This window comes from Magnolia sinica, chromosome 12, assembly GCF_029962835.1.
Source record: "Magnolia sinica isolate HGM2019 chromosome 12, MsV1, whole genome shotgun sequence".
Taxonomy (NCBI): domain Eukaryota; kingdom Viridiplantae; phylum Streptophyta; class Magnoliopsida; order Magnoliales; family Magnoliaceae; genus Magnolia; species Magnolia sinica.
This window is the reverse complement of record NC_080584.1, coordinates 7,242,784-7,269,063: the sequence shown is the minus strand read 5'-3', so window position 1 is coordinate 7,269,063 and position 26,280 is coordinate 7,242,784. Positions and strand designations below refer to the sequence as shown.

General features: G+C 39.3%; 1 protein-coding gene across 1 annotated transcript; it reads right to left on the bottom strand.

Annotated features, from left to right (window-relative positions):
- Nucleotides 1-7,503: 7,503 nt before the first annotated feature.
- On the bottom strand, nt 7,504-15,112 carry LOC131220856 (probable WRKY transcription factor 14). The gene is made up of 3 exons (XM_058215706.1): nt 14,315-15,112; nt 12,106-12,246; nt 7,504-8,463 (listed from the first exon to the last, which is right to left on the bottom strand). Exons 1-3 carry the CDS (start codon nt 14,887-14,889, stop codon nt 7,893-7,895), a joined length of 1,287 nt encoding a protein of 428 aa, XP_058071689.1. The 5' UTR covers nt 14,890-15,112; the 3' UTR covers nt 7,504-7,892.
- Between the last annotated feature and the right edge of the window lie 11,168 nt (nt 15,113-26,280).

Below are 26,280 nucleotides of genomic sequence, written 5' to 3'. Positions count from 1 at the left end.
TAAAATGCGAAACCTTTTGTAAGTAATCACAATCGGAAAATCAGATTGTTTGTAAAATCCCAAGCTTTGAGTGGTGGACACTTGTTTAATGAAATAGGACCGTTAGATATTTTTCCGTTTAACCGTCCAATAATGTCCATCGATATCATAATTTGGACGTTTAAATTTTGAATTGCTTGCACGCCCTGTTTGGAATTTCTCATTGCCTGCATATCATACATGATCAAGGGCCGGACGCGGGCCTAAAATTTGAGCCGGTTTTAATTGGGTTGGGCCCGGGCTGTGTCTATGAGCCCGTTGGCTTGGACTGAACTAGACCCAGCATGGCCTGTTTAAGGTGTTTAGGGCATTTTTGTAAATATAAGCATGTTCCAGAACTTCTATGATGGGCCCACTTGAGTTTCAGACTCTATGGGTTCAATGAAAGTTTCAATGGTGGTTATTCAATTGGCCCACTTGAGTTTCGGATCTAATTCATTTTTTGGCTGACATCCTAACATGAGTTGTAGAAATTGATGGACGGATTGGATGTTACAGGAACATCATGGTGGGTCCCATAGAACTTTGGGTTACAGAGAGTTCACACCATTAGTTCACCCCTGGCTTGAAATAGCTTGGTGGGCTTTCATGGTTGGGCTGGGACATACCATCAGGCCCAACAACAAGGCCTGGTTCTGCATTTCAAGCCACATGTAAAAACCTAGCCCTCGAAATCCTTGAGCCCTCTTAACAAACCCACCATGAAGATCCAGTGGCCTTGATACGTTGATCAAGCCCACCACATCCCTCTGCACATCCAGTGGCCTTGAGCCGTCCACCACATGGGCCCCATTGCATATATGATTCAGGCCACCCAATGCATGAAGTGGACAGTATTGTATTGATAACTGTTGCTGGCCTGATACATGGACCACGGTACATATGCAGTGCTGCTGCCTACCTGATGGACCCTTTGAGTCATACGCACGTGTGCCTTGCTGGCACATGTGGGGCGGTGTGTAGATGTGCTGGAATCTTACATGGATGTGGAGTTAGCAATATACCCATCTTGCAAATATTATCCTAGTGAATTTTTAATTTGACTCCTAGGGGATGAATCCTGACCGTATAGATTTTTTTAGTGATTTTAGCGATGGGGTCCTCCATAGCTAGTGTAGAATAAGCTTATTATACAATGTTGTGTGTGAGGCTCAACATGATGTAGATCCCACATCCACTCCGTCGTCCACAGGGTGTGTTCCTTCAAGATCTCACACCACATTCCCAAAATCAGGCCGATTCAAAACACAGATGCGGGCCACACCACAGGGTCCAGTTGTGACACATGGATGAACGTAATGAGGTCAATTACCGTCTTCCTCAAGGATAACTACTTTGAATCCACGAAGCTTCTTTAGACTCCTCACATGGAAAATAGAAATAATATTTTAAAATATTCATAAATTGATTGGTAAATGAATAAATAAGTTTACACTCCTTTAAATAGGGATACTAAGTTTCACAATTAAACTACAACTAAAATTCCTAAAAATCACAACTTACTATAATATAAATAGTAAACTTATTATTATTTATAACTTTCTATCAAAATAATAAAAACGAAAATAAAACAAGAATTCGACCATCAACCGAATAGTATTTTGCAAATTTGGTGTGTACAACCTGGTGTAGCAGGGTTAAGTGGCTAAAGTAGCTCATAATTCCTCAAAATCATATATATCATGTTGGATGACTCTTTCCGGTTTGCGAGATACGCCCGTTTTGAGGACTTGATGGTCTAGATTACTTCCACTTCCAATCAGGCCTTTTCTGATCCATCTTGGCCATGAAACTGTCCATGACCCACTCTACATCAAGTTGGGACGAGAGTCATGACATTAAAACCTTTCAAATTCTGTATGGGGTGTACTGTATTTCGTATATGCCATCCAATCCATTATAAGATGAGCTCCACCAAGATGCATCGACACCCAAAAAAATTGAGGCTGTTCCAAAAAGTGGCTGGGCCACAACATGTGATTTTAGAAATCTTAGGCACGATTTTACAGTGTAGTCTACCTAAGTCTTTGATGGGCCTTGTTCTTTTGGGGCTCACATGATGAACGGAGTGGACGTCATGCACGCATCGATCATGGCAAGGCCTACACAACATATTGTGGAATAAGCTTATTCTACATAAGTTGTAGAGGAACTATCCTGTTTTAGTACATTTTTAAAATGGTTAAGATTGTCCGATCACCGAAATGCCCATTTTTTGAACCAATCGTGGTTATCCCGATGAATGAACGGTTCAGATCATCGGACACATATCCCAAGTGCACGGTACTGATAGTGGGAGGTGGAGTAGGTTTCCCAACTTTAAAAAAGGACAAAATACTGTGTAACTTGCGACAAGGAGATAAAAGTGTTATGATCGTTGCATGCATTGAGCACAGGCACCCGTTGTTTTCTCACGTACACAGGACACATGCACGCGTGTGTACAAACATGCAGATGTCGGGCCCACTTGTGTGTGATTGCACATCCATGCACAAGCGTACACACAATCGCCACCGGAGGTCTGGAATCCTCTACAACGGGTGTTGTACAAAGCGGCCACAGCACTTGAGCTCTGTGGGGCCCACTGTATTGTCCGTGTTTCATCCAGTCCATCCATCAAGTGAGCCCCTCCATGTTAGTTTATGGAGCCAAGAATCATCCTGATCCAAAACTCAGGTCGGTCACACCACAGGGAACAATTAGGGATGGGAACACGTGCCATGGAAACTTTGCAGATGATGGGGTAGGGAGACGCGCACTAAATGAGGCAGATAAAAATCTCAGGTGGACTACACCACAGGAAACAGTGGGGTTGAATGCTTACCGTTGAAAATTTATAAGAGGTCAGAAGTTTTGGACCAAGCAGCTGATATTTGTGTTTTACTTTCATTCGAGTCCATGTGACCATATAGACAAGTTGAATGGCAAATAAACATTACACTATACCATAGTAAGTTTTTAATGATGAACGTTCAATCAATACATTTTATGTAAAAAAATCTATATTGAAAAAAACCACGGCATAAAGCAATGATCAATTTAATATAATAAGAAGAATTACAAGAGATGGAACAACTTAAAGATAAAAACCCTAATTTCCTCTGTTTAAAACTTTTAAATTTATGATAGCTCTATTCATCTTAGCTCTAATTTTAAATTAGGAGTCGTATTTATACATTTCATATATAATTAGAAACAAAATCGGGTCCTTACTCTTACTCGGGTGGTAGACTCCCTGGAGTTTCAACACCAGGTCAAGGGTTCGAGTACCCACCAGTGGTGAAATCCCATGGCGTGCGTGTGTGGGGTGTGTATGCGTGTGTCAGTGTGTGTGTCTGTGTGTAAGAAAAAAAGAAAGAAAAAGAGACCCTTACTTATGCATACCACTCAATGGGACAACCGACATTCCTCGATCGAATTGAAAACGTGTGAAAAACATCACAACGAGCAAATGTCAAAATAAGAATTTTTTGTTAAACCAAAAATTACCTTCTCTGCACAAGATTAAAGTTACTCAATCAACAAAATTGACCTTTTAAGTGTCATGCATGCACACCAATTACGATCACCCTAATGTGGTCCTCGCGGTGCACAATCAAAAGCTGAACTGACCAATCAATCTTAATCACCTATTTGGAAAGAAAGTGTAGTGATCCAAATCCAGTGTGCTAAATAAATCAATTAAGAACATTTGGTTGATTATTGGATTATGGACGTCCCACTCAATGGGACCCACTGTTTAAACTATCTATGTTCACATGTGTACCAAGTGTGTGGGGATGAACTGCCAAGGATCGAACCCCAGAATTTGCGATTGTTACTAGCAAATCTGCCTCCAGAACAAATCAAGCCTAATTAAAAAGAATTATTTGAAGTAGCAATCGACAAACCTTTCATATTCATGCATGAGCGGATCCAGTGCCATGAAATGACATGTAAACCAGCTCATATCCACCCTTGATATCTTGGCGTTTTAAGAGAAGATAGGATAAGATACAATGACAATATCATTAAGTTATAATACACCATATTTTTTAATTATGTGGAATATCCTATCCATGAAAATATATAAGCCGCCGCCATAAGGATCACCAGACAAGGAAATCAGGTTGGTCCACTCATTGGTTAGGTCAAAGCATTACACTAAGTCATACCAATGGATGCCACTTATGTTGATGTTTTGTCACACTAGATTTTCATATTAGGTAATCATCATGGTATGGCCCACCGTTTGCAACGATTGGATATTACATTTGAATAGATACTTTAGGTGCAAGTATTCCATGGCACTATGTCTAATAAGATTCGAAAATTTGTGGTTCTTAATTTATGTGATGATGGGGACTTATTCTCGAAGAAAACTTATTATTTGATTAGAGAGATAAGGAAAAAATCATGGAGAAATAGACGCGTGTCGCACTCGAAGCATCTTGGATGTGGATGGACGCTTCCACATGTGTTAGCCCCCATCTCAGGTTTGTGAAGGCTCCATCTAATCCAACCATGAAAAAGAAATGAGAGATGGAGCCATGGATTGAGACTCGGATAAGTCGGTTGTGACTTGTCCAAGTTGATTCTGACTTGTCCAAGTCGACTAGGATGGGTCCGATGAGACTTGTGACGTAGGAAGGGATGTGATGAGGTTGATCATCGTCTTCCTTAGAGAATAACTACTCCGAATTTGTGGAGCTCTCTCGCATTCTTTATTGAGCTTCCTCAACTTCTTATAGAGCTTCCTTAAATCCATGAAGGATAACAATAAAAATAATTTTTAATAAATTTGAAATAAATTGATTGGTGATATAAAAAAAACAAATGAATTTACTATCCTTTAAATAATGAGCTTAAGCATAGGATAGAGTTTTAGACTCAAACACTTTGAAAACGTAACTTACTATAAATAGTAAACTTACTATTTATATACGGTTTCTATTCCTACTAGATTTCATGGTTTTTAGCCAAAAGAAGTAAGTGTCCAATTTAGCATAACCACATTTTCTCCCAACTTTTCTAAGCCCCTTTCATGTTGGACACAACTCCTGCAACTCAAAGGATCAAAAGATACACTTCAACTATAGCTAGCTAAAGTAGCTTTTCTTATCCAGAACCATATATGATATGTTGAAAATCTCATCCTAGTTTGCAACGTATGATTGTTTTAAGGTTCTGACACTCTTGAACATTTCCACCTTCAATCTGGCCTTCTCTTGTCTATCTTTGTCGCAGAACTGGCTGCAACCCACTCTACATCAGGACTTGGTTAGACCCGGTTTAGTTGAATACCATGAGTCACCTAGATGAATTACTTTTCTTGGTTTAGTAAGACCCACTCACCTCCAACTCGGGAAAGTTGGGACTTGAAACTTAACTGAACGGGTCAGATCCGAGTCCCCCCAATGTTTTAACCATGGATGAAATGGCTCATGAAAGCAGAAGCTAAGGAAGTTTGACCACAGTGTCCAAGGTATTATTTTAGAGAGAATAGATCCACAACAAAGCTTTAATGGTTTAGCTTAACTACAACATGATGTGGGGCCAAAGGTATTATTATTGAGAGAACAGATCCCAACAAATGAGTAAGCTTAACCACAGCATGATATGGCCAACGGTTATATAGTAACCATATCCAATATCTAATCCGTTCATCCTGTGTGCCCCTTCATGTTAGCGTTTGTACCCAAACATCAGGCTCATCCAAACTCAGGTGGGCCACACCTCAGGGAATTAGGATAGGGATGGCTACCATTAAAAACCATCAAGATTCTGTGTGGGCCCAGTACCATGTTCTATATATGCAATCCAATCCATTAAGAAGAATCTCCCCGCCTGGATGAATGAACAACCTAAAATTTAATACTTGCGTGAGCTACTTACTAGTTGATTTTAGAGGTTTTAGGAATGGTTTTACATGGCCCACCTGAGTTTTTATGGGCAAGGATAACAGGAGGTGTTTGACATGATAGACTGATTGAATTTCCTGCACACCTCAAGTTGAATTATTTACCCCACTTTGAAAAGATAAGAGAGGGGGAATAAAAAGCCTCCTCTCGTCTTGCAAGCTCCTTTGCATCTCTATAGCTCATCCATGTCAGTCTATCACTATTCAAACCATACGCGTGCCATAGTTATATGGCAATCCAGACCGTCCAAGTCTCTAACCCAAACAGGATAACCAGAAAACTACACTCAGAAGATGGTATTACCTATTTTAAATTCCCTAATCATGCGGACCACTCCCTGTTATACTTTTAACCATCCATTTGATAGCCATCAATTGAATGGCTAGGATTGCTTGATCAGTATAATTTTAGAGATACGGTCCATCTACCACACTTACAATTTGGACGGTCTGGGTAACTCTGAATCAGTGCCTCATGAGAGGAGAGTGAATCACTACTATTTAAAAAATGGTACTAAACTAACACATGACTCTATGTTCCTTTTCAAGCTATGTAAGCTTCTGTTCATCAGCTTTGTGTCCCATCCCACCCTCCATATTCCAGAATGTGTGGGTCTCTCATTGGGAGGTCTGCTCCCCATCTACAATCACCCTCTTTCATTGAAATGCTCTGGTGCTCTTAGATCACCATAGGTTATGATGCTCCTACTTTCACTGGGACAGTTAGACAACCCAATCGCTTGATCTTGACTGTACATTAGGTCCAACACAGATTTTATGGGATACCATGCAAATATCACACTAACTGGAGATTCGTACTTATTTGATCTTTAGTCTTTAGTTTGGACGGTCCAGATCATTTACACCAAAATAGGTCTGACTAACCATTTGATTAAGCTATTAATTGGGGCCATCATAAATTGCTTATGATTTTAAAGCAGTTACTTTTGTCAAAAAATCCTAATTATTAATTTATGGCTCGTAAAATGAATGGCTAGATCAATAGTAGATTGGATCATCGTAATTTTTGCATAGTAGCCTATGATAGATGCTATGGACTTAATAAACAGTTCAGATATTGGACTGTCCAAGAGACAGATACAACTAAGAGCACTGTAACTAATAGTGCTGCGAGAGCAGTGGAACTTTTTTCTTATTTGATACTCTGGTAGAGTATGACACTTGATACACAAGCACACAAAAATTAAACATTTAGCATGCATGAACTCAAATAACTGACTAAATTGGAGAACCCACTCTTATGATTGAATTGGCTGAACAAATTCCTATTGAAATAGAACTATTGGATTTATTTATTTTTCATTTTTAACCCTGGAATAAGTGTCCACCAATCCAATGGTCAACTAATCAAATAAGTGTACTTTTTATTTCATATTACATCCAAATTGGGACCCACAATTTGAACATTTTAAATTGAATTACTTGTGTGCCCCATATGCAATTTCTAAGTAAATTTCGTGCGCCTGTGTATCATCCATCACACTTTGCCAGAGTATCGAAGTAAAAGAATATTCTAAGGTTTACAGCCAGACATTGCGTAAAACTGCACCACAACATACACACGCTAGACTTGTTTTGTGAGGAATTATATGATATTCCTCATCTTAAGGACATGAATAGTATCTTCAGATCTTGAGTTTCTACAAGGGGGGCCAATAGATTGGTGATCCACGTTGTCAATCGATGGGCCCCACAATGGATAGACCATCCTTAAAAATATCTAATAAGGGACAATCCAAACCATTCAACTGGAGGCCAGATAGTCGATTATGAAGAAAATTACAGCAAATGTCCACATTCAATAAAGGGAAGCCAAAGATTGGATGATCAGGATTTTCCAATCTTTGATATTCTTGGGGGCATGCGTGATCCACGGTAGAGATACTATCTCCATGGGCCCACTTGTACAAGCTCGAGAAATGATCACATGTCCTCACCAATCAAAGAGGCTAAAAGGATCCAAGCCGTTGTTTTCTCTCCCTCCATCAGATTTCTCTCCACTGATACCTTGGGAGAACATAAGCTTTAGTGGGTCAGGCTCCAATTCTCCCAAATACATGAAGAAATCATCCGAACGATTTGCACCTGATGGCACCAACGGTCTATAATCGCAATTATCATAAAAACCCAGATCAAATTCTCCATCACGATCGGCACCGTCTATCGACTTCTCTCTCTCCCCTACCTCCACTTTAATGGTTCTGATATCCTTCATCCCCCCTGTGATGATCACGTCCGATGCTGCATTGTCCTCATCGTTCTCCTTGCGTTCTTCCTTCACATCCGTTGGTTTTGGCATTTGAGAAGATGATGGATTCTTTGAAGGTGCTTCCTTCTTCATGTGTTGTGATCTAGTGGACCCCGCCAGTGCGTTTCTTTGGGTGGGCCATGGATGGTTGTGTTCTGAAGTGTATGTGATCACTAACATGTTTGGATCGGTCCGACTCCGCTCCACTTGTTTTCTTGCTGAGCAACCTTTGGAGCTGCTGCATCTGTAATAACCCCTAGATTGCATACAAAATCATTAATTAAGAAACTTGCATTGCAAAATTTGAATGTAAATACAACACTATTATACCCGCCACACACAGATCTTGTGGTTGGCATCCCCTCTCCATTGTTCCCTGTTGTGTGTGGTCCACCTCAACCATTGATGCAGGGAAGGACGTGATGAGGTTGATCACCGTCTTCCTCAGGGATAACTATTCCGAATCCATGGAGCTCTCTGGATTCCTCATAAAGTTGCCTCGAATCCATGATAGATAAAATAGAAATAATTTCTAATAAATTAAAAAAATAAATTGATTGCTGATAAAAATAAAATTACAATACTTTAAATAATGAGTTCAAACCTAGGACTGAGTTTTAGACTCAAACTACAACTCAAAACTCCCTAATAACATAACTTACTATAAATACTGAACTTACTATTTATAGACCGTCATGATTCCTACTAGTCTTCATAGTTTTCGGACAAAAATAGTAAGTGTCTAATTTGGCATAACCACATTATTCTCCTAATTTTTCTAAGCCATTTTAACGTTGGGCACAACACCTAAAACTCAAAGGATCAAAAGTAATTATCCGATGGAATCTTGGAAATTCGATGTTAGCAACCTGACATAAACAGGTTGGTTGGCTAAAGTAGTTTTTCCTACCTCAAAATCAAATATGATATGTCGAAAAACTCATTTCAGTTTGCAAGATACAAAACTATTTTAAGGTTGCGACGGTCCCGATGAATTCTACCTCCGATGGGGCCATCTTTGGTCCGTCTTTGCCAAGAAAGTGTCTACGACCCATTCTACTTAATTGTGGATCAGATTGAATTTTGGTAGGATCTAAAAACTAGGGACGGACTTGATGTACGGATTGGATATCACACGCACAACAAACTGAGCTACAGAGATTGATAGTTGTACACATTGTGTACATCAGGTGTTGTAGAGGATTACATTTCATTGAGATTTATGTAAGAAACGGTGAAAATAGTTCCATAATTTTGAAGAGAAATACTTCAATGCTTCCACAGCATGGTAAGTTATAGCGCTCCTAGTTGCACTTGCAATTTAAATTATTTCAAAATAAATTAGTGTTTCAAAATTTCCGTCAAGACGAGCTGTGGTCGTGGCCATAGATGCGCACGTGCCCTATGAATGTATATTTTTATGCAAATCCAAAGTGTTACGCCCTTTCTTTTTTGTTTTGAAAAGTTATATTTTCTCGTGCCTAAGGCTCGCACCAATTGAATTTAAACCCAATACTCACAACCCCTTTTTGAAAGGCTACCTCTACACCCTTAAGGGTGTCTTCACAAAGTCTATAAATAAACCTCTCATCTATTTTTAAGAGTAAGAAAAAGTTTGATTTTATGTTTAAAATATGGTTTAAGTATTTTTGAGTTCGAGTTAAGATTGCAAGTGGTTCGAGCCCACTTACAGTGAGTACACCGCTGAGACCGGGTCATAGTTGTTGTATCATGGAGATCGATTGCTCTAGAAACCTGTTGCACTTGGGATGATGTCCAAAGAGATCAGAGATCAATTGCTCTAGAAACTTGTTGCACTTGGGATGATGTCTAAGGGACGCAAAATTCGATTTCAAGCCAAGTGATTCCAAATCACACCTCAACTTCTTCAAATCAATAAGTTTTCTCTTTTTCTCAATATTTTTTTTTTCTAAATAATTTTCCAAGCTCCATATCCCAACAGCATAGGGACACATCAGCAGTCTAATCAATGTACCCGAACTGTCCATTCAGTCCAACTAATGGTCCATGGGCTTCCAAGCAAAATTACAGCAATTAGATAATCCTATCCATCCAATGGGTAGCCTTTTTCCCAAGCCATAGATGGGATGATAAAGATTATCTGATCAAGACCATTGATTGGAACTAGAAGCACTCCATGATGGGATCACACAAATGGATGGTTCACATTATTTAATGGACCTATTTTCTGTAAAATAGCTTGACCTTTCACTTTGTGGGCTATATTAATCTAATCAAAATCATTGATTGCATTTATTTTTATTTGGTGGAATGTGAAGAGCATGCCTGATGTAGAGCGGATTGCAGACACTCCCATGTCCAAGATGGACCAGAGAAGGCTCGATAAGAGGTAGAAGCATCAAGACCGTTGTAACCTTAAAACAAGCATATCTCACAAAGCGGAATGAGTTACTCGACGTACCATATATGATTTTGGGGTAGGAAGAGCTATTTTAGCCAACCAGCATGCGCCAAATTTGTGAGATTTCATTGGATTGACGGTCAAATTTCATGTTTAGTTCCATTTTTACTATCTTTAGTAAGTTTCGGTTTGATTGTAACTTTTCATCCGTTGGGCTTTAGGAGTTGTGTCCAACATGAAAATTGTTTAGAAAAATTATGAGAATAACATGGTTAAGCCAACATAGGATACTTACTCTAAATAGTAAATATATTATTTACAATAAGTTACAAATTTTAAGGAGTTTTTGTTGTAGTTTAATTCCGAAATTTCTTCAAGGTTTGGTATTTCTATTTAAAGTGTTGCCAATCAATTAATTTATGAATTTTCATAAATACTATTTCTATTTTCTTACCTTTTCCTCGTGGATTCGAGAAGTCTCTTTAAGAATCCAGAGAAGCTTCGTGGATTAAAGTAGTTATCCTTGAGCAAGATGGTGATCGACCTCATCACGTTCATCCCTGCATCAATGCCCCACCAAATGGACCGTCCAGATACATTCATTGGATTGTACATTGTCTTCACGCAAAGAGAATCATATGGTGCTCTCGGATCATTTCTTGTTTTTGAATGGCCATCTTAGTTTCTCTAATTTGAAATTATTAATGGGAAAGAGATAAAACTTCGGTAATGACTAATGATAGATTTAGACACTGATGATAGTTGACAACCATTATAAAAATGGCAGCAACTCCTCAACCATACACATGGCATTGTTGCACAGCAATCCTGACCATCCAATTCACTAATACAGTTGTGAATGGGGCATAAACAAAAAGATCACACTTAGAAGATGATAGTAACCATGTAATTTTTCCACCCTCACTATTTTACTTCAGCCATCAATTGGATGGTTACGATCTCCTGATGAGTGTGATTTTAGAGATATATGCTCCATCAACAATATCCCACACAATTTGGATGGTATGCATGGCCGTACATAAGTGCCACGTTTGTGGAGGCCCAGACACCACCATTTTTAAGATAATGGTGAACTAGCACGGTAATCTAGCCCTTAATCATATCAGTAATTGTAGTAAGGAAGATGAGAAAAACAGCACTTAATGAAATGATTTTGGCTGTTTGTTATATCAAGACTCGGATCATGTGATGATGAAAGAAATGAGAACTGATCACCTGCATCGGGTCGCACAGTAACTTACCGTGCAACTGCTTCTTTCTTGCCAGTGTATCACTTGTATAGAATATCCTAGCCATGCAAACAACAGGCCCCATCATCAAGATCACCTGGCCGGATAGCCAATGATCTAGCACAACAAAAAGATGTGGCCCACATAATGAGTAGATCAATCTAAGCTAAGAAAGGGACGATCGATCTTCATGGTGGGACACACTTTTTTAATGGTTCAGATGTTATGTTAGCATGCAGCTGGATGTAGGTGATGAGAAAAATACCTTGGATAAGGAGAACCCTTGATGGGTTTTTGTCCATACTTTCTCCAGGCCCAAAGATCAGATGGGACCACCTCTCCACCGGGCCTACTGTTTGTAGGTGCTGGCGCTGGTATGCATACCACCTTCTTTGCTTGGCCCTTCCTAAAATACAAAAGATTTTATTTTAATGACGATGATAATGATGGTAATATTTAAAAGTGATGATAATGCAGGAGCATTTTTACACTAGGTTGAGTGGGGTTGTTCCATGGGATCTAGGGCATACTTGGGGTGGGCGGCCTATGTGAGGTGGGTGGCTCGCATGAAGTGACCTCACCTGTGTGAGGAGGGTGACTCGTGTAAAGCGGAACCCATGTAAAGTGTGGCCCATGAGGGAGTTCAACTGAAGTCCTAACCCATGGAATGTGAAGCCTGAGTTTTAAGATAGAGTGATTGATCCACCATGCTCTATGACTTTGAGCTTTTAGAGCAAGTGATTAGTTGTCTTACATCAGATAATATTTACATTTTATACTCCTTTTTCTTTTTCTATATACTAACCTATCCATTTCCTTTTCCATACACCCATTTGCAATTTTGGGAATTGAGATAAAAACCCAAGATGGGCGTGTACTATTTCACAAAATAGAAAATGGGTGCATGCCAATCAGTCAGTGTGGTGGGATGCAACCGATAAAGCCATCAGTAGGAGGAGAAATTTCTTCATATTCTAGTTTCCTATATACACCCTATTTTTGTTACTTACACCCCAATCTTTTAATTTTTGGAATTAGAAGTGCAAAACAATGTATTATTGTGATACAAAAAGTAGAAATAAACTGTATGTGAATAAAAGAAAATGTCTTACTCTAATACAAGAAGGTAGAAAGAAAGAGATGTATGTAAATAAAAAGACAGTGCCTCAGTATCAATGCTATTGTTAATTATCTTAGCCTTTGTTCTTTAAAATCCAAGAAAGAAAACGTTCTCTAATTTTGAGCATATGATTCAACAGCACCAGCAACAACAAGAGATTACTTGAATTTATAGTATCTATCTATTTTAAATTTTGAGTATTTGAATATCTTAGAAGTGTTGCTTGCTTATATCATTATGATCCAAGAAAAGAAAAAGAAAAAAGAAAGAAAGATTGCTTTTATCTTTTTAATCCAAGAAAGAAAAGAAGTGGAAGACACACCACCACCACCAACAACAACAATGGATTTCTTGAGATTCTAAGCTTTATCTATTGCTCACTTTGAGTATTTGAAAGGGTTGAATACTTTTATCATTACAATCCAAGAAAGAAGTAGAAGATAACAAGGTATGAACTATTCATTTTCTAGAGATTTTTTTTAAAAAAAAAAAAAAAATTAATAAAGGATTTTCAATGTCTTGGTTATTATTACCATCATGAAATGCAAGGGTGATGGTACGTTCGATGTCCAAAATCCATCAAAGAGATTGATTGATTAGGTTGGGTGAGTGGGCAAGAAAAGCTTTAGATAATTACTTCAAAGCTCAGTTAGTGTTTGTCTTCATGACACATGTATGAGTATGCGTGCTAGCTAGCTATATATAGGCTTGAAACCCTATGGTTATTATGTTGACGGAGAGAAACAAATGGGTTTTTGATAATTCTCCAGTCAAATCAAACAATACAAGTCCTCTTACATCCATTGGCCTGAAAATCAACTTCTCACACCACATGTAATTCCAAAAAAAAAAAACAATAATACTAAGTTCTCCTAATCAAACAATACATGTCCTTTCAAAATCAAGTTTCTCAAGATGGTTTTCAAAAAAAAAAAAAAAGTTCTCGAGATTGTTAACAATGTGAAATTCCAAACAATAACAACCAGAAGATCATTGTTGTAATCCTGTGACATGAAATTGGTATATAGATGATATGGGAATTAATTGAAGAGTTTTACAAATAACATATCAAAACACCATATTATGTATATTATCATTTTAAATGAAATTGAATTGCATGAAGTTGGTAAAAAATATTTTTATTTTCAAAAAAACCAGTCATAAAAAACCATTTTCATCAATTTGAATTTTCTTTGAGATGGTATTGTTTTTTCTTTTCTTTTTTTTTTTTTAAAGAAAATTAGTTATACAACCATTTTCTATCAATTGATATTTTCTATAAGGTGGGTGTTGAATAATTTTTAACAAAAAAAAAAAAAATCAAACTTGGTCTGAGAATTAGATAGATGGTTACCTTCTCTTGATTCCCAAATTCCGTTGCGATGAAATCTGCAGCCCACCGTTCTCAGCCAAACTGGGTGCAGATGTATTTCTTGTAATATTGTGATTACCATCTAATGAAGTAGATATAATTCCTGCCGGTGAAGCCGGCTTCGCCACCATCGCTGCTGAAGAATTTTCACAAGATGTAATTGGCATCTTTGGATTTGTAGATATCTGTAACATTCTAGAGAAGAAATTACAAGGCATCTGCACCTCCCCATCTGAAATCTTGGGACTGAGAACACTACCAACGCTCTCGTCTTCCTCCACGTTCATCTCAACCATACCACCTGGAGAATCCGAACCGTCGAAGAACATGGGACCTGCCACATCTAATCCATACACCATAGGATCTTGCATATTAAAGAAGGGATCGCCAAAACCGTACATGGGTTCATCGGTCGACGGTGGAACGTTAACAGGCAGAGAAGGGAATTGCCAATCGTTGGATGGATTGGTCGGTCTCCCACCGTGGCAGCTGGCTCGAACTATGTCTGCAAGATCTCCTTGATCATTTTCCATCCTCAGCCAAGACAAACTACACATAGCTTTTGATAGAAAGATTAGTAAATAGAAGAAATCTCTCTAGTTTGATTTTGGTTTCAGGGGTTTTTGCACTAGGAAAAGCATCAAAACCATGCATTTGGATTTGGGTTTTTGGATATGTTTGTGCTTGAAATGAGTTTTTATGATTTGGGTTTCTCTCCAGAAAGAGAAAGGAACGTTGGATCGAAAGAAGTACTCAGAGAGAGAGAATTTTCTTTCTCCTTTCGACGCTGACTTTTCATAAGAAGCTCTTCATCTATACGCAACAGCAGAGAGAGAGAGAGAGAGAGAGAGAGAGAGAGAGAGAGAGAGAGAGAGAGGTGGGAAGGCATGACATGCGTGGTTATTTTGTCGAGTTTTTTTTGTCCATCGCGACTGACAATTTTTAGTGTGTGTTTCGATGCACTTGGGCCTAGATTTTGAGATGATCCGATGATTTTAACCGTCCAAATTTTCTTTAATACGAAAAATAATCTATTTATCGTAATATTTCCTTAATTACAGTCCCCTTTTTTATTTACATAGTTAAATGAAAGAATTTGAAATTTTCACTTTTCTATAGATTGTGATTTCAATTTAGTTATATTGGCCTTAGAGCACAGATTCCGTAATATGGACGGTTCCGATCATTAGAAAAATAATCATGTGGCCCTATTGATGGCGACAGACGGTTGATCTGAGTGGCGACCGAGGCTTAACGAACTCTATTTTTCGTTCATATTTTCATACGAAAGAGTCGTTTGATATCACCGCATGGTCAGTGACACCGTATACGTCGAATCGACGTACAGCAGCCCAAACCGTCCAAAGTGTGGGCCCCATTTTGGATGGTTCACAGTCCCCATAGTAAATTGATTAGATGGTTCTACCATGATTAATGAACATTTTCCTGGTACGTAGACTATTGACTACTTTTCATTTTCAACCGTCCATCAGTCCGATGTCGAGCCAAGTGGTACCTTTCTGATGGACAGCTTGAAATTCACCTGTCCGTTGCTGGCAGCTGTGGTGCTTGTGCATTAGCTGACGTGTATATGCGTGTAACCCCAAGCTTTGTGGGGCCCACCATGATGTTTCTGTCATATCCAATCCGTCCATCCGTTTCAGCTCAGTTTACGAGATGAGCCAGAACATAAGGGAGATCCAAGATGGTTTCAACGATCAGCATTTTCATCTCCACTGTTTCATGTGGTGTGGCCAAATTGAGAATTGAATTATCTCTTATTTTTTCCCATATCCTAAAATGATATAATGAAATGGATAGACAGAGTGGATATGGTAAAAATGTCATAATGGACCCCACATAGCTTGAGGTTGCAAGGAATTCCTGTAAACCCGGGTAACAGGAAAATCGCGGGCGGCTTGACAAAGCTACGTTAGTAAAGCAATTAATCTAAAGATAAGATTTTTAAAATTTTTATTTGTATTTTTTATAATAACGTTAGTTCTAATTAAAAGACCTTTTTTTTCTTGCAATTTGTCATGCGTGGACTACATCTGGACCATACAAAACGTCGGGCCCGTTCTCAAGATCACGTGCGTTAACATAAGCCGTCAGTGATTGTCTAACCGTCCTCGTTTCTTCCGTACGAGTGTGGCCCACCCGATGAATGTATTAGCCTGATTTGTGTCTAGAGAATCTCCACAGCAGGCCCATTTAATGATCGGACAGGATCTTGCACACGTGTACCCTCCGTTGACCTTTTCCAATCTCTCCTCGTGCGAGGTGACGTGGCATTCTTGGATGAATGGTAGCGGACGCGGATTGCCTGTGATCGGTGGGGTCCACCACAATGTATTTGTAACATCCACCCGTCCATCAGTTCCTGAAGATCATGTTACGATGTGAGTCCAAAAATCAGGCAGACTCAAAACTCAAGTGGGCCACGTTGAGTGCGGATAGGGAAATGATGATATTATTTTGACCGTTCATCAACGTGAGACTCACCTTATGAACGGTCTGGATGGTATATAAACATTACGGTTGACCCAGGAAGGTTCCTATGGTGGGTGTCTTCCTGTGTTGGGGCCCACTTGAGTTCTAGTCTACCTTATTTTCGGCATCAAAATCTAACATTAGCTGCCGCAACTTATGGCCGGATTGGATCTCAAATATACATCATGGTGGGCCCCACAGGCCTTTTATTGCAGGGACTCCCTGCAACTTGTTATAGGAAATTGGCGTCCAGCTAACGTGAATTTCGGACGCGAATTGCCTGTGTCCCCCGCCGCAGGAAGTTCCTATGGTCCGAAGCTATGTGAGGCCTACAGAGATTCCACTAAGAAATCCACTCCGTCCATCCGTTTTTCAAGATCACAATGTTATAGGATGTCAAATATTATGAAGATTAAAAGATCAGGTGGGCCACAAGAAATGAAAAAGTGAGAATGAAAACATCCACCGTTGAAACCTTCCTGAAGGTAACCATGATGCATGATGTTTATATGCCATCCAAACCGTTCATAAGTTCTTCACTACAGGGATAAGGTTTAGACACAAATATCATCCTCATATAAAAAAATAAAAATAAAATTTCTGTTGACCCTGAGAAGTTTCTAATCTTGGGTACTGAATTCTCACTGTTTCCTGACGTGTGTCACATTTGACTTTTGGATCTGCCTGGTTGTTGGTCTCACCAGTCCTATTGTGATCTTGAGAAACCGATGGATGGAGTTGATTTTTAAAGGAAATCTCTGCGTGTCCCACCTAGCTTCCGACCACTGGAACTCCATGTGGCCCCGGCACAGGCAATTCGCGTCCGTAAATTGACTTTTGGATATACCATGTGGAACTCCAGATTTTGAAACCTATGATACACCGAACTGATGATTGTGACCATCACTATCTTTAGATGAATTTAAACCAATGGAAAAGAATTTTCAGTGGCTCGCATTCAACTCCAAAAATCAAAGGTTACGATCATCACTGGATCAACGGCCCGGATCAGTACCCCGTGGCCCACTTGTACATACTTTAAAGATGTTGATAGTTTTATATATATATAACCGTGAGTCAAGGGTCATACACACAGACTCTAATTAAGACGGTTCCATTAAATGTCTGTGGGCCCCACTTGGCCTCCCATCAAGATCGCTCGAATTAAATGCTAGTGGCCCCCACTTCTCCCCGAAATGAGATGGACCACAGGATTTCTGTGGGCCCCACTCCCCCACGTTCTTGCATGTCAGACTCAATCCCAGAAAAGAGGGGGCGGATTAGGTGTTACCCGGGTTAAACTTACTGGATAGCACCTTAGTAGGTGTTACCGTTACCGTGGGGCCCACCTTGGTAATGTGTTGTATATCCACGCCATCCATCCGTTTTTCCTTCCCATTTTAGCACGTGTTATAAAACATTAATCATACCTAAATCTCAGGTGGACCACACTAAAGTAAAAAAGTGGAGATTGAAAGCCCACCATCATAAACTTCCAAAGGCCCACCGTCAGAAGATCAAGATACTAATGTTTATTTTCCATCCAACCCGTTCATAAGGTCAATAAGACCTGAATGATGGTAAAATACAAATATCATCTTTATCCAAAACCTTTATGACCTACAAAAAGCTTTTAAATTCCATTCACCACTTTTCCATTGATGTAATCTACCAGAGATTTGGATCTGCTTAATTTTGGGTAAAACATCCTAAAATGAGATGAAAAACCGGATGGACGGCGTGGATACACAAAAAATTCAACAAGGTGAGCCCCACATGGTAAGGATAACACCCAGTACGGTGTTGCCCGAGTAACACCTAATCCCAGAAAAGTACAAATTTACACTGGGATTCTCTGATCAGGCCTGACAACTGGCCCATGTGATCCGAACCCGTAATCTAATGGTTATTAAAATACTTTTAAAAAAATAGGTGGGCCATGCGCATGGTACGATGCGGCCACGTCATCGATGATGACATGGGACCGTGATTTTTATTAGAGGAAAACTTTGATACTCTGTTAGTGTGATGATGATACACAGGCACTTACTAGTTGCATGCTTTGCATATAAGAAACTCAAATTAAACCATCTAAATCATGGGTCCCAATTTAGATATATCGTGAACCAAATTTTATGCTTATGTGATTACCTGACTGCCCGATTGGTGGACATTTATTGGACGGTTAAAAATGAAAAGTATTCCTACTTCAAGGAAAAGGGTTGGCAAATAAAAGGTTCAGATTGTTCAACTAATATTATTTTGGGACCATGACGTAGAGATAGTGGATTCTACAGTTTAAGCGTTTTAGCTTGAGTTCTCATGTGCCACGTGTACAATTTATGAGTGCCTGCGTATCAATTGGCATAGGCAGCCGGAGTATTATTGAATAATTTCCCATGTTATTATTAGTCAAATGACGGCTTAAAGTCATGTTTAAGTCCTTAGTCATGCCTATGGTGACGTCAACGGCATGCACGCGTGACACTTGAGCAATTACGTGACGGTTCATGATACGAATTGGTCCACCAGCCGGATCGATCATGGCCATCCAAACATATGTACATCAACGGTCTAGATCGATTTGAAACTACCACGTTTGGCCTCACGGTTCTATTTCTCATAAGGTGGAGAGTTTTCTTTGCGGCATAATTGGCAAGGTGGCGGATGTCTGCGAGATCCACACCGTCCATCATGTGGACAGCCCCATGTATGTACCGTGGGTGAAGAATCTAAGCCGTTCGGCCACCCAATGAGCCACATATGTACTTAAAACGTAGACCGTTGGTCATATTTTATATCCATTTAGATCATACAAGGCCGCCAGTGCATGTTTATTGCAGACTCGAAGTGATGAGTGGCCAGGATCTCACACATCATGTGTGGTGCAAAGCAAATTCAATATGTCCCCCGGGATCTACTTGTCATTCCTCAATTGTATGGCCCCTGTTGCCCTGATTAAACTGGGGCCCTCTATGTAGAAGTTCCTGTCTGAAAAATGCACAGTGAAAAATATATAGAGAGATGTTGAAAATATCATGGTATTTTCGTGAGAAATCAGTAAATGGTATTATAGTGATGATCTATCAATGTTGAAAATATAGACTGATCTCCGGATGGTTTTAGACATGATTGATTAATAGATCGATTGATATAACCAGTTGGCATGTCAGATTAATTGATTGAGGATATTAGAAAATACTTACAAATTCACTGGACATTTTTGTGCACGCTTGGGCAATCAAACATGTCGGTTGGTTTATGCTTAAATTAATGACATGCACAATTTTACATAATTACACAAATTAATCATACTATAAATATAAGTCTAATGTAAGAGTAAAGTATAATTAAGAAAGCTTAAACATTTTTAAGAAAGTTTCAAAGTGTGATTAGAATTTTCTGAAGGATTTTGCATATATAAACTTGTTAATCTCTTATAATTTGTTTATTATATTAGATTCTATTATTATTAGTGAGTGTGTATCATCCTGATCCATACCTCAAGTGGTAGACAGAGCGGAAGATACCTCGTTTCAACACTGAGGTCTTGGTATCCATCCCTAATGGGGTGGCTAACAGTGAAGTGTGAGCTAACAATAAGGTGTGTGTATGTATATATATATATATATATATATATATATCTTTGGCTTGTTTAATTTAAATTTAGAGTTTACTTCTATAGTCTCTAATTAGATAAGCTAATTGAAAAGAATAGATATTAACTTGAAAGAATTCATAGGAAAAAAAAAAATTACAGCATTGGAAGGAGAATGTAGGTTTTTCAAAGTTGGATTCAAATGAAGATTTTTCCTTATAGAAACCCTAACGGGTTACAACAAAGAAAATAATGGAAACACAGATGCTTACCACTGAAACCTTGTTAGGGCCCAAAAAGGCCTAAAAGAATTCAATGATGGGAGTATTCATGAACGGGCTGAAATGATGGACGGTGTGGATGTAATACACATCTCAGTGGACCCCACACATCTCAGTGGACTCCATAGAGTTTCTTGTGGCACCGGAAATTCGCATTAAAATACATGGATGTGTGGAATGTCATGGAACTTTCTTCCGTGGGCACTTCAAGTGTTCAACACAAACTATGATAAAAATGTGAGGCCCACCTCGAGAACGGAAGAAGACAAAAAAAGGGTTAAAGGTAGGTGGTCCCCACCAAGGCACGATAAAAATGTGAGGCCACGTGGATCATTGTAAAGCCTACTTAGGAGGCAAGCACACCATGGAAAGGTCCTGGGCCGTCTTCTTTTCAAAGATCATCCAAACCGTTCGAGACATGGACTGGAATTAAACCGTTGACCAGCCCATGATTGTATCTGTAGACAGATCGAACGGCTAGGAATGTCTGTGGCAACTTATACTTTGACAAGGGCCTAATGATGGTGGGATCTACACGTTGAACGGTTGAGATCGTCGTGCGCATGGCCCAGCTAGGGGACTACCAGTTCACCTCAGTAGTCCCGATTCTACAAGATCGTTTCATGGTCACGTACGTCAGGACGTATCCGAATTACCATACGTTTGAACTTCGTGGGCCCTATAATAATGTGTGAGTACCATCGAATACGTCCATTATATGAGCCTCATCATATTAAATCTACATACCAAAATAAATCTTGATTCATAACTCAGGTGGACCACACCAAACGTAACAACTTGGAACATTGGGGATGGAGCCGCCACTATAGAAATTTCCAGATGGAAGGTGAGCCCATCGTGTTGTATATACGTCATCCAAACCACTCATAAATGGTAACCCACCAGTATGAAGCTACAATACTAAATCAAGCTATTTCAAGACATATATAGACCACAGAAAATGAATATACAGTTGTTAGACGTGATTGTACATTTCTTCTTTTGGTGTGTCTTACCTGAGTACTAAATCAGGGTTATTTTTTGAATAATCTTCGAACATAAGGACAATCACCAGATTCATTGTTTAGATTCTCCACAGAATTCATGGGTAGGCCCCACACGGCTCAAACGTATGGTAGTTACCATACGTTTGAACGTATGTGATCATTTCCCGCTTTTTAGGTTTCAATCGGCATTGGGATGCGTGCCACGTGGCGTTGTCGGAAGTGATTAGCTTTGCTTCCAACGAGAACCTAAAATCCCCTACCCTTCGTACGTGGGATTTGGTTAGAATTTCAATAGGACTGATAAGGTGCAGGCCTTCTCTACTTGTACACGTGTCATGTATCTCAAAATCCGAACCGCTAGATAGTGGGACCCAGTATATATTTGGATTAATTTACAACGAAAGGATGATCCTCAACGGTGGATTGCTGATGATCGAATGGACGGAACGATCAAAATATTAAACGGCCCAAATTCGCCAGAAAATAGAATTGTCTAATCAATCTTATTTTTGGGATATGATCAATCTACAGTGATCCCCACTGCTTGGACGGCTCAGATTTGAGATGCTCTCATACCCCAAAGTTGTAGAGATCCTACATTTTTCTGGTGCACCAGTTCCTACTCAAGGCTTCAATTTCAAACCAGGGAGAGGCTCAAATCCCACCTTTTGTCGCGTAGCGAAAAATGTTCAGACACAGGCATGGACTTTCCCACCAACATGTCACGTGTGAAGAACATCCGATCCGTGCAAAACGTGTCACGTGTGAAGAACATCCAATCCGTGCAAAACGTGGGCCAGACATTAACGGCTTGGGACTAGCCACACAATATCACCACCGTTGTAAAACTCGGACTAGTCTAATACAACTCGTCGGAGTCAACTCGGATTAGGTAGCATATTGATATGCGTGTCACCCCGGACGAGTAGAACTGTCCATCCGACTGGTATCTATCATGATCGCTGTGGCTGTAATGCCCCCATGTCAACCTAAAACATAAAACATATCGATATAGGTTGATATTGGGACAAATGTATTCAATAATGATAAATAATTGATGTAGAGTAGGTCCTGGACAGTTTCATGGCCAGGATAAATCAGAAAAAGCCTAATCAACAACAGAAGTGATCCGAACTAGGATAAATCAGAAAAAGCCTAATCAACAACAGAAGTGATCCGAACCATTGGACCTTAAATCAAATGTATTTTGCAATTCAGAATGAGTTATTGGACGTATTTTGTAATTCGGAATGAGCTATCGGACGTAAAATATATGATTTTGAAGTAGAATGAGCTACTTTAGCCACCCAACCCCTCTATACTGGGTTGCACAAGCTGGATTTACGAAATACCAGTAGATCAACAGTCATTTTCCTATTTTAATTCTATTTTCACTATAAATAGTAAGTTTTAGTGTATAAAAGTCATTATGGGTCATTTTTTCATAACCATTATAGATACCCCATAATATGTAATTGTCATCAGATGTTATTTTTTTGCAACCACGATCGCAATCTTGTTACATGTGATGGACATTATGGGTCATTCTTTTGCAACCACAGTAGCAATCTTGTAACAATTATTGCAGGTTATTTTTTCACAATCAACATAATGAACGCGTAATTCATAATGGTTATTATAGATCATTTTTCACAACTAATGTATCGACCCTGTAAAGCATAATGGCCGTTATGGGTCATTTTTTTCATAATAATTATAGATACCCTATAATATATAATGATTATTACTGGTCATTTTTTTGCATCTACAATAGCAGTCTTGTACTGCGTGATGGTCATTACATGTCATTTTTTTGCAACCACCGTAGCAATCTCGTAACAATTATTATGAGCTATTTTTTTCGCAAGCATCATAATAATCTTGTAATGTGTAATAGTTATTATATATAGGTCATTTTTCATAGCTAATGTAGCGACCTTGTAATACGTAATGGTTGTTATGGGTCATTTTTTCACAACCACCGTAGTAACCCATAATACGAAACTGCCTACTATAATCATTACATAACCATTTTTTAATTTGATACCTAACGTGGGGGATTTTAAACGTTGACTCAATCCTTACTCAGATGAATCTCCGAGTCCATTTGGGACTAAACAAGGCAGCCGAGTTGCCGCCGAGTCATTTAAAATTGAATTCATACCACCAATGCAAATGATTAAAAAATCCTTAAAAAATTGAATGGCACACCACCAATGCAAATGATAAAAAAATCTTTAAAAAATAATATGGCATATAAACACCTGGCAACATCCTTGATTGATTAAATATTAGTTAGGGTTAGGTGGCTATTAATGAAAGAGACTTCAGTTCTTAGGAAGATTATTCTAGCCAACTACTTAACACTAAAAAAACTAATGAAAGTGTCATTTAAACTCCCTAACCTGTAATGGCCCACCGGCACGTGTACAAATGGACGGTTCGCGTGCTTGTAGACGCACATGGGCACGTGTGATATTTAAGAGGTGGCCGCTGGATTAGTTTAATGGCTTAAAGACTTGGGCCTGTCTGTGTGACGACTCAGCTAGTCATCTGCCGGCATGACATATAGGTGCAAGATCTAATCCGACCATCAGGTTGATCTGACATTAGGTAAGCTTTTTTGCAGCCCTACATTTCTTTTTTTACAAATTGTGGCAGACCTAACCGTTGGATCGATCTGATTCTTGGATTATGGCATCAATAAGATGATGTCCTTCTTATGGATGGATTGGATCTCCAACCTGTGTGCCATTTGGCACTTTTGTGGAGCAGCAAAGGAGTTGGTGGCTCAGACGGCCCCACTGTGATATTTATGTGAAATCCACTCCGACAACTAAGTGTGTCACACCATGTTAGGCCCAGAGCCCAAAAATCACTACTATCCCTGATTAAGGTGGAGCACACGATTGGAAGCAGTGTAAAGAGCAACGTTCACCCTCCAAACTGTATATCCCACCTTAACCACATAAGGGCCTGATTTTCGGTCCTTAGTCCTAAATTTTGGTGTGGAATGTAATGGTTGGAATGGATTTCATATAATCATCGCGGTGGGCCCTATAAAAATCTAGAGTGGATGTCTTTCTCCTAACTGTTTCTTTCAGTATGGCCCACCTAAATCACGGGTCAGCCTGAGAATACATCAAGGTGGACCTGGCAAAAATCAAGGGTGGGTGTCTTGTGAAATTTCCTTTTAAGCCTCTATTCACACTTATTTTTTTTGGGCCCACCGTGATGTGTATATGAAATCCACTTCATACATTAGATGTTTAATACAATGTTAGGCCCATGACCAAAAAATCAGACTGACCTGTTATTCAGGTGTGTCACACCGAAGAAAACGGTTGGAGAGATACATCACTCTTGATTTGTAAAGAGCCGCCATATGGAAACCACTCTTTTTGGGCCATGGACCTAACATGGGAGATACACTTTTCAGTCAGGGTTTATTTCACATCAAACATCACAGTGGGGCCCACTCAAGCCGCGGACCCAAATGAAGGTATTCCAATGATAGTTATCTAGCTTATTGAAAACGTTTTTGAAAAAAGTACTGAAATGTAAATTCTATAATATGTAAGTAGTTTTTTGTAAAATTCCCAGCTATAAAAAAAACAATAGGCAGTGTGTGCCTGGGAACAGTATACACATGTTTTCAGTCAAATTCCCAATCTATAAAGAATTACACGATGTGGACCCGTTAACAGTATACACATGTTTTCAGCTATGACAAGTGGGGCCCATGGTTTGTTAATTAAGATTATAGGTTTATCCGTAGGACACAACAGACCAATGGTTTAGATTATTAGACCATGGCCCCACTTGTCAGAATAAAATACATGGTATATCGTGCAAAGATGGTGGGCCACGTGTCCGGTAATCTATCATTTTATTGATTCAGACCGTTGATCTTATGGGAACTACGAAAAATTGGTGATGATCTAATACTGTTCCAGGTTGGAACATCGTAACCATTAAATATCTGGCCTTTTTTCTGGGCCGTTGTTACGTTTACTGCTAACCGTATTTTAGTAGGACACAAAAGGCTAGGAACCACAGAACATAAGATGGACGGTCTGGATGATCAAAATTAGCCAACTATTTTTACGTAACTGTGGATCAGGACCTTACAATTCCTTTTTGTTATCAGCCAATGTCATTCTAACGGTCAAGATGATTGGATATTGTTGTATGGTCCTTGATCAGTCTCCTCTTTCCCACTGATGTAGCTTTCACATTTCTCAACATGCAATCCCATCCCGCCGAAGTATTTCGGCTGCAGAACATCCGACCCATGTAAATGGTGGGACCATCAAGTTCAACTTTCTTGAAAATCATGCAAATCCACTCATTAGGTGGACCACACCTTTACACTAACCCATACTATGAGACATGCATTGACCTAATGGTGTACTGCCTGATGAGTGGATCCACTCCAGGTGGACTTCAAAGTGGGGCCACAGTTTAGATGGATCCTATGTTCTAGAGATGTGACAAGTCATGAATTGTGGGGCCCATGTAGATGCACCACATGTTAATGACCAGATGAACTTAAAATCAGGCCCATCC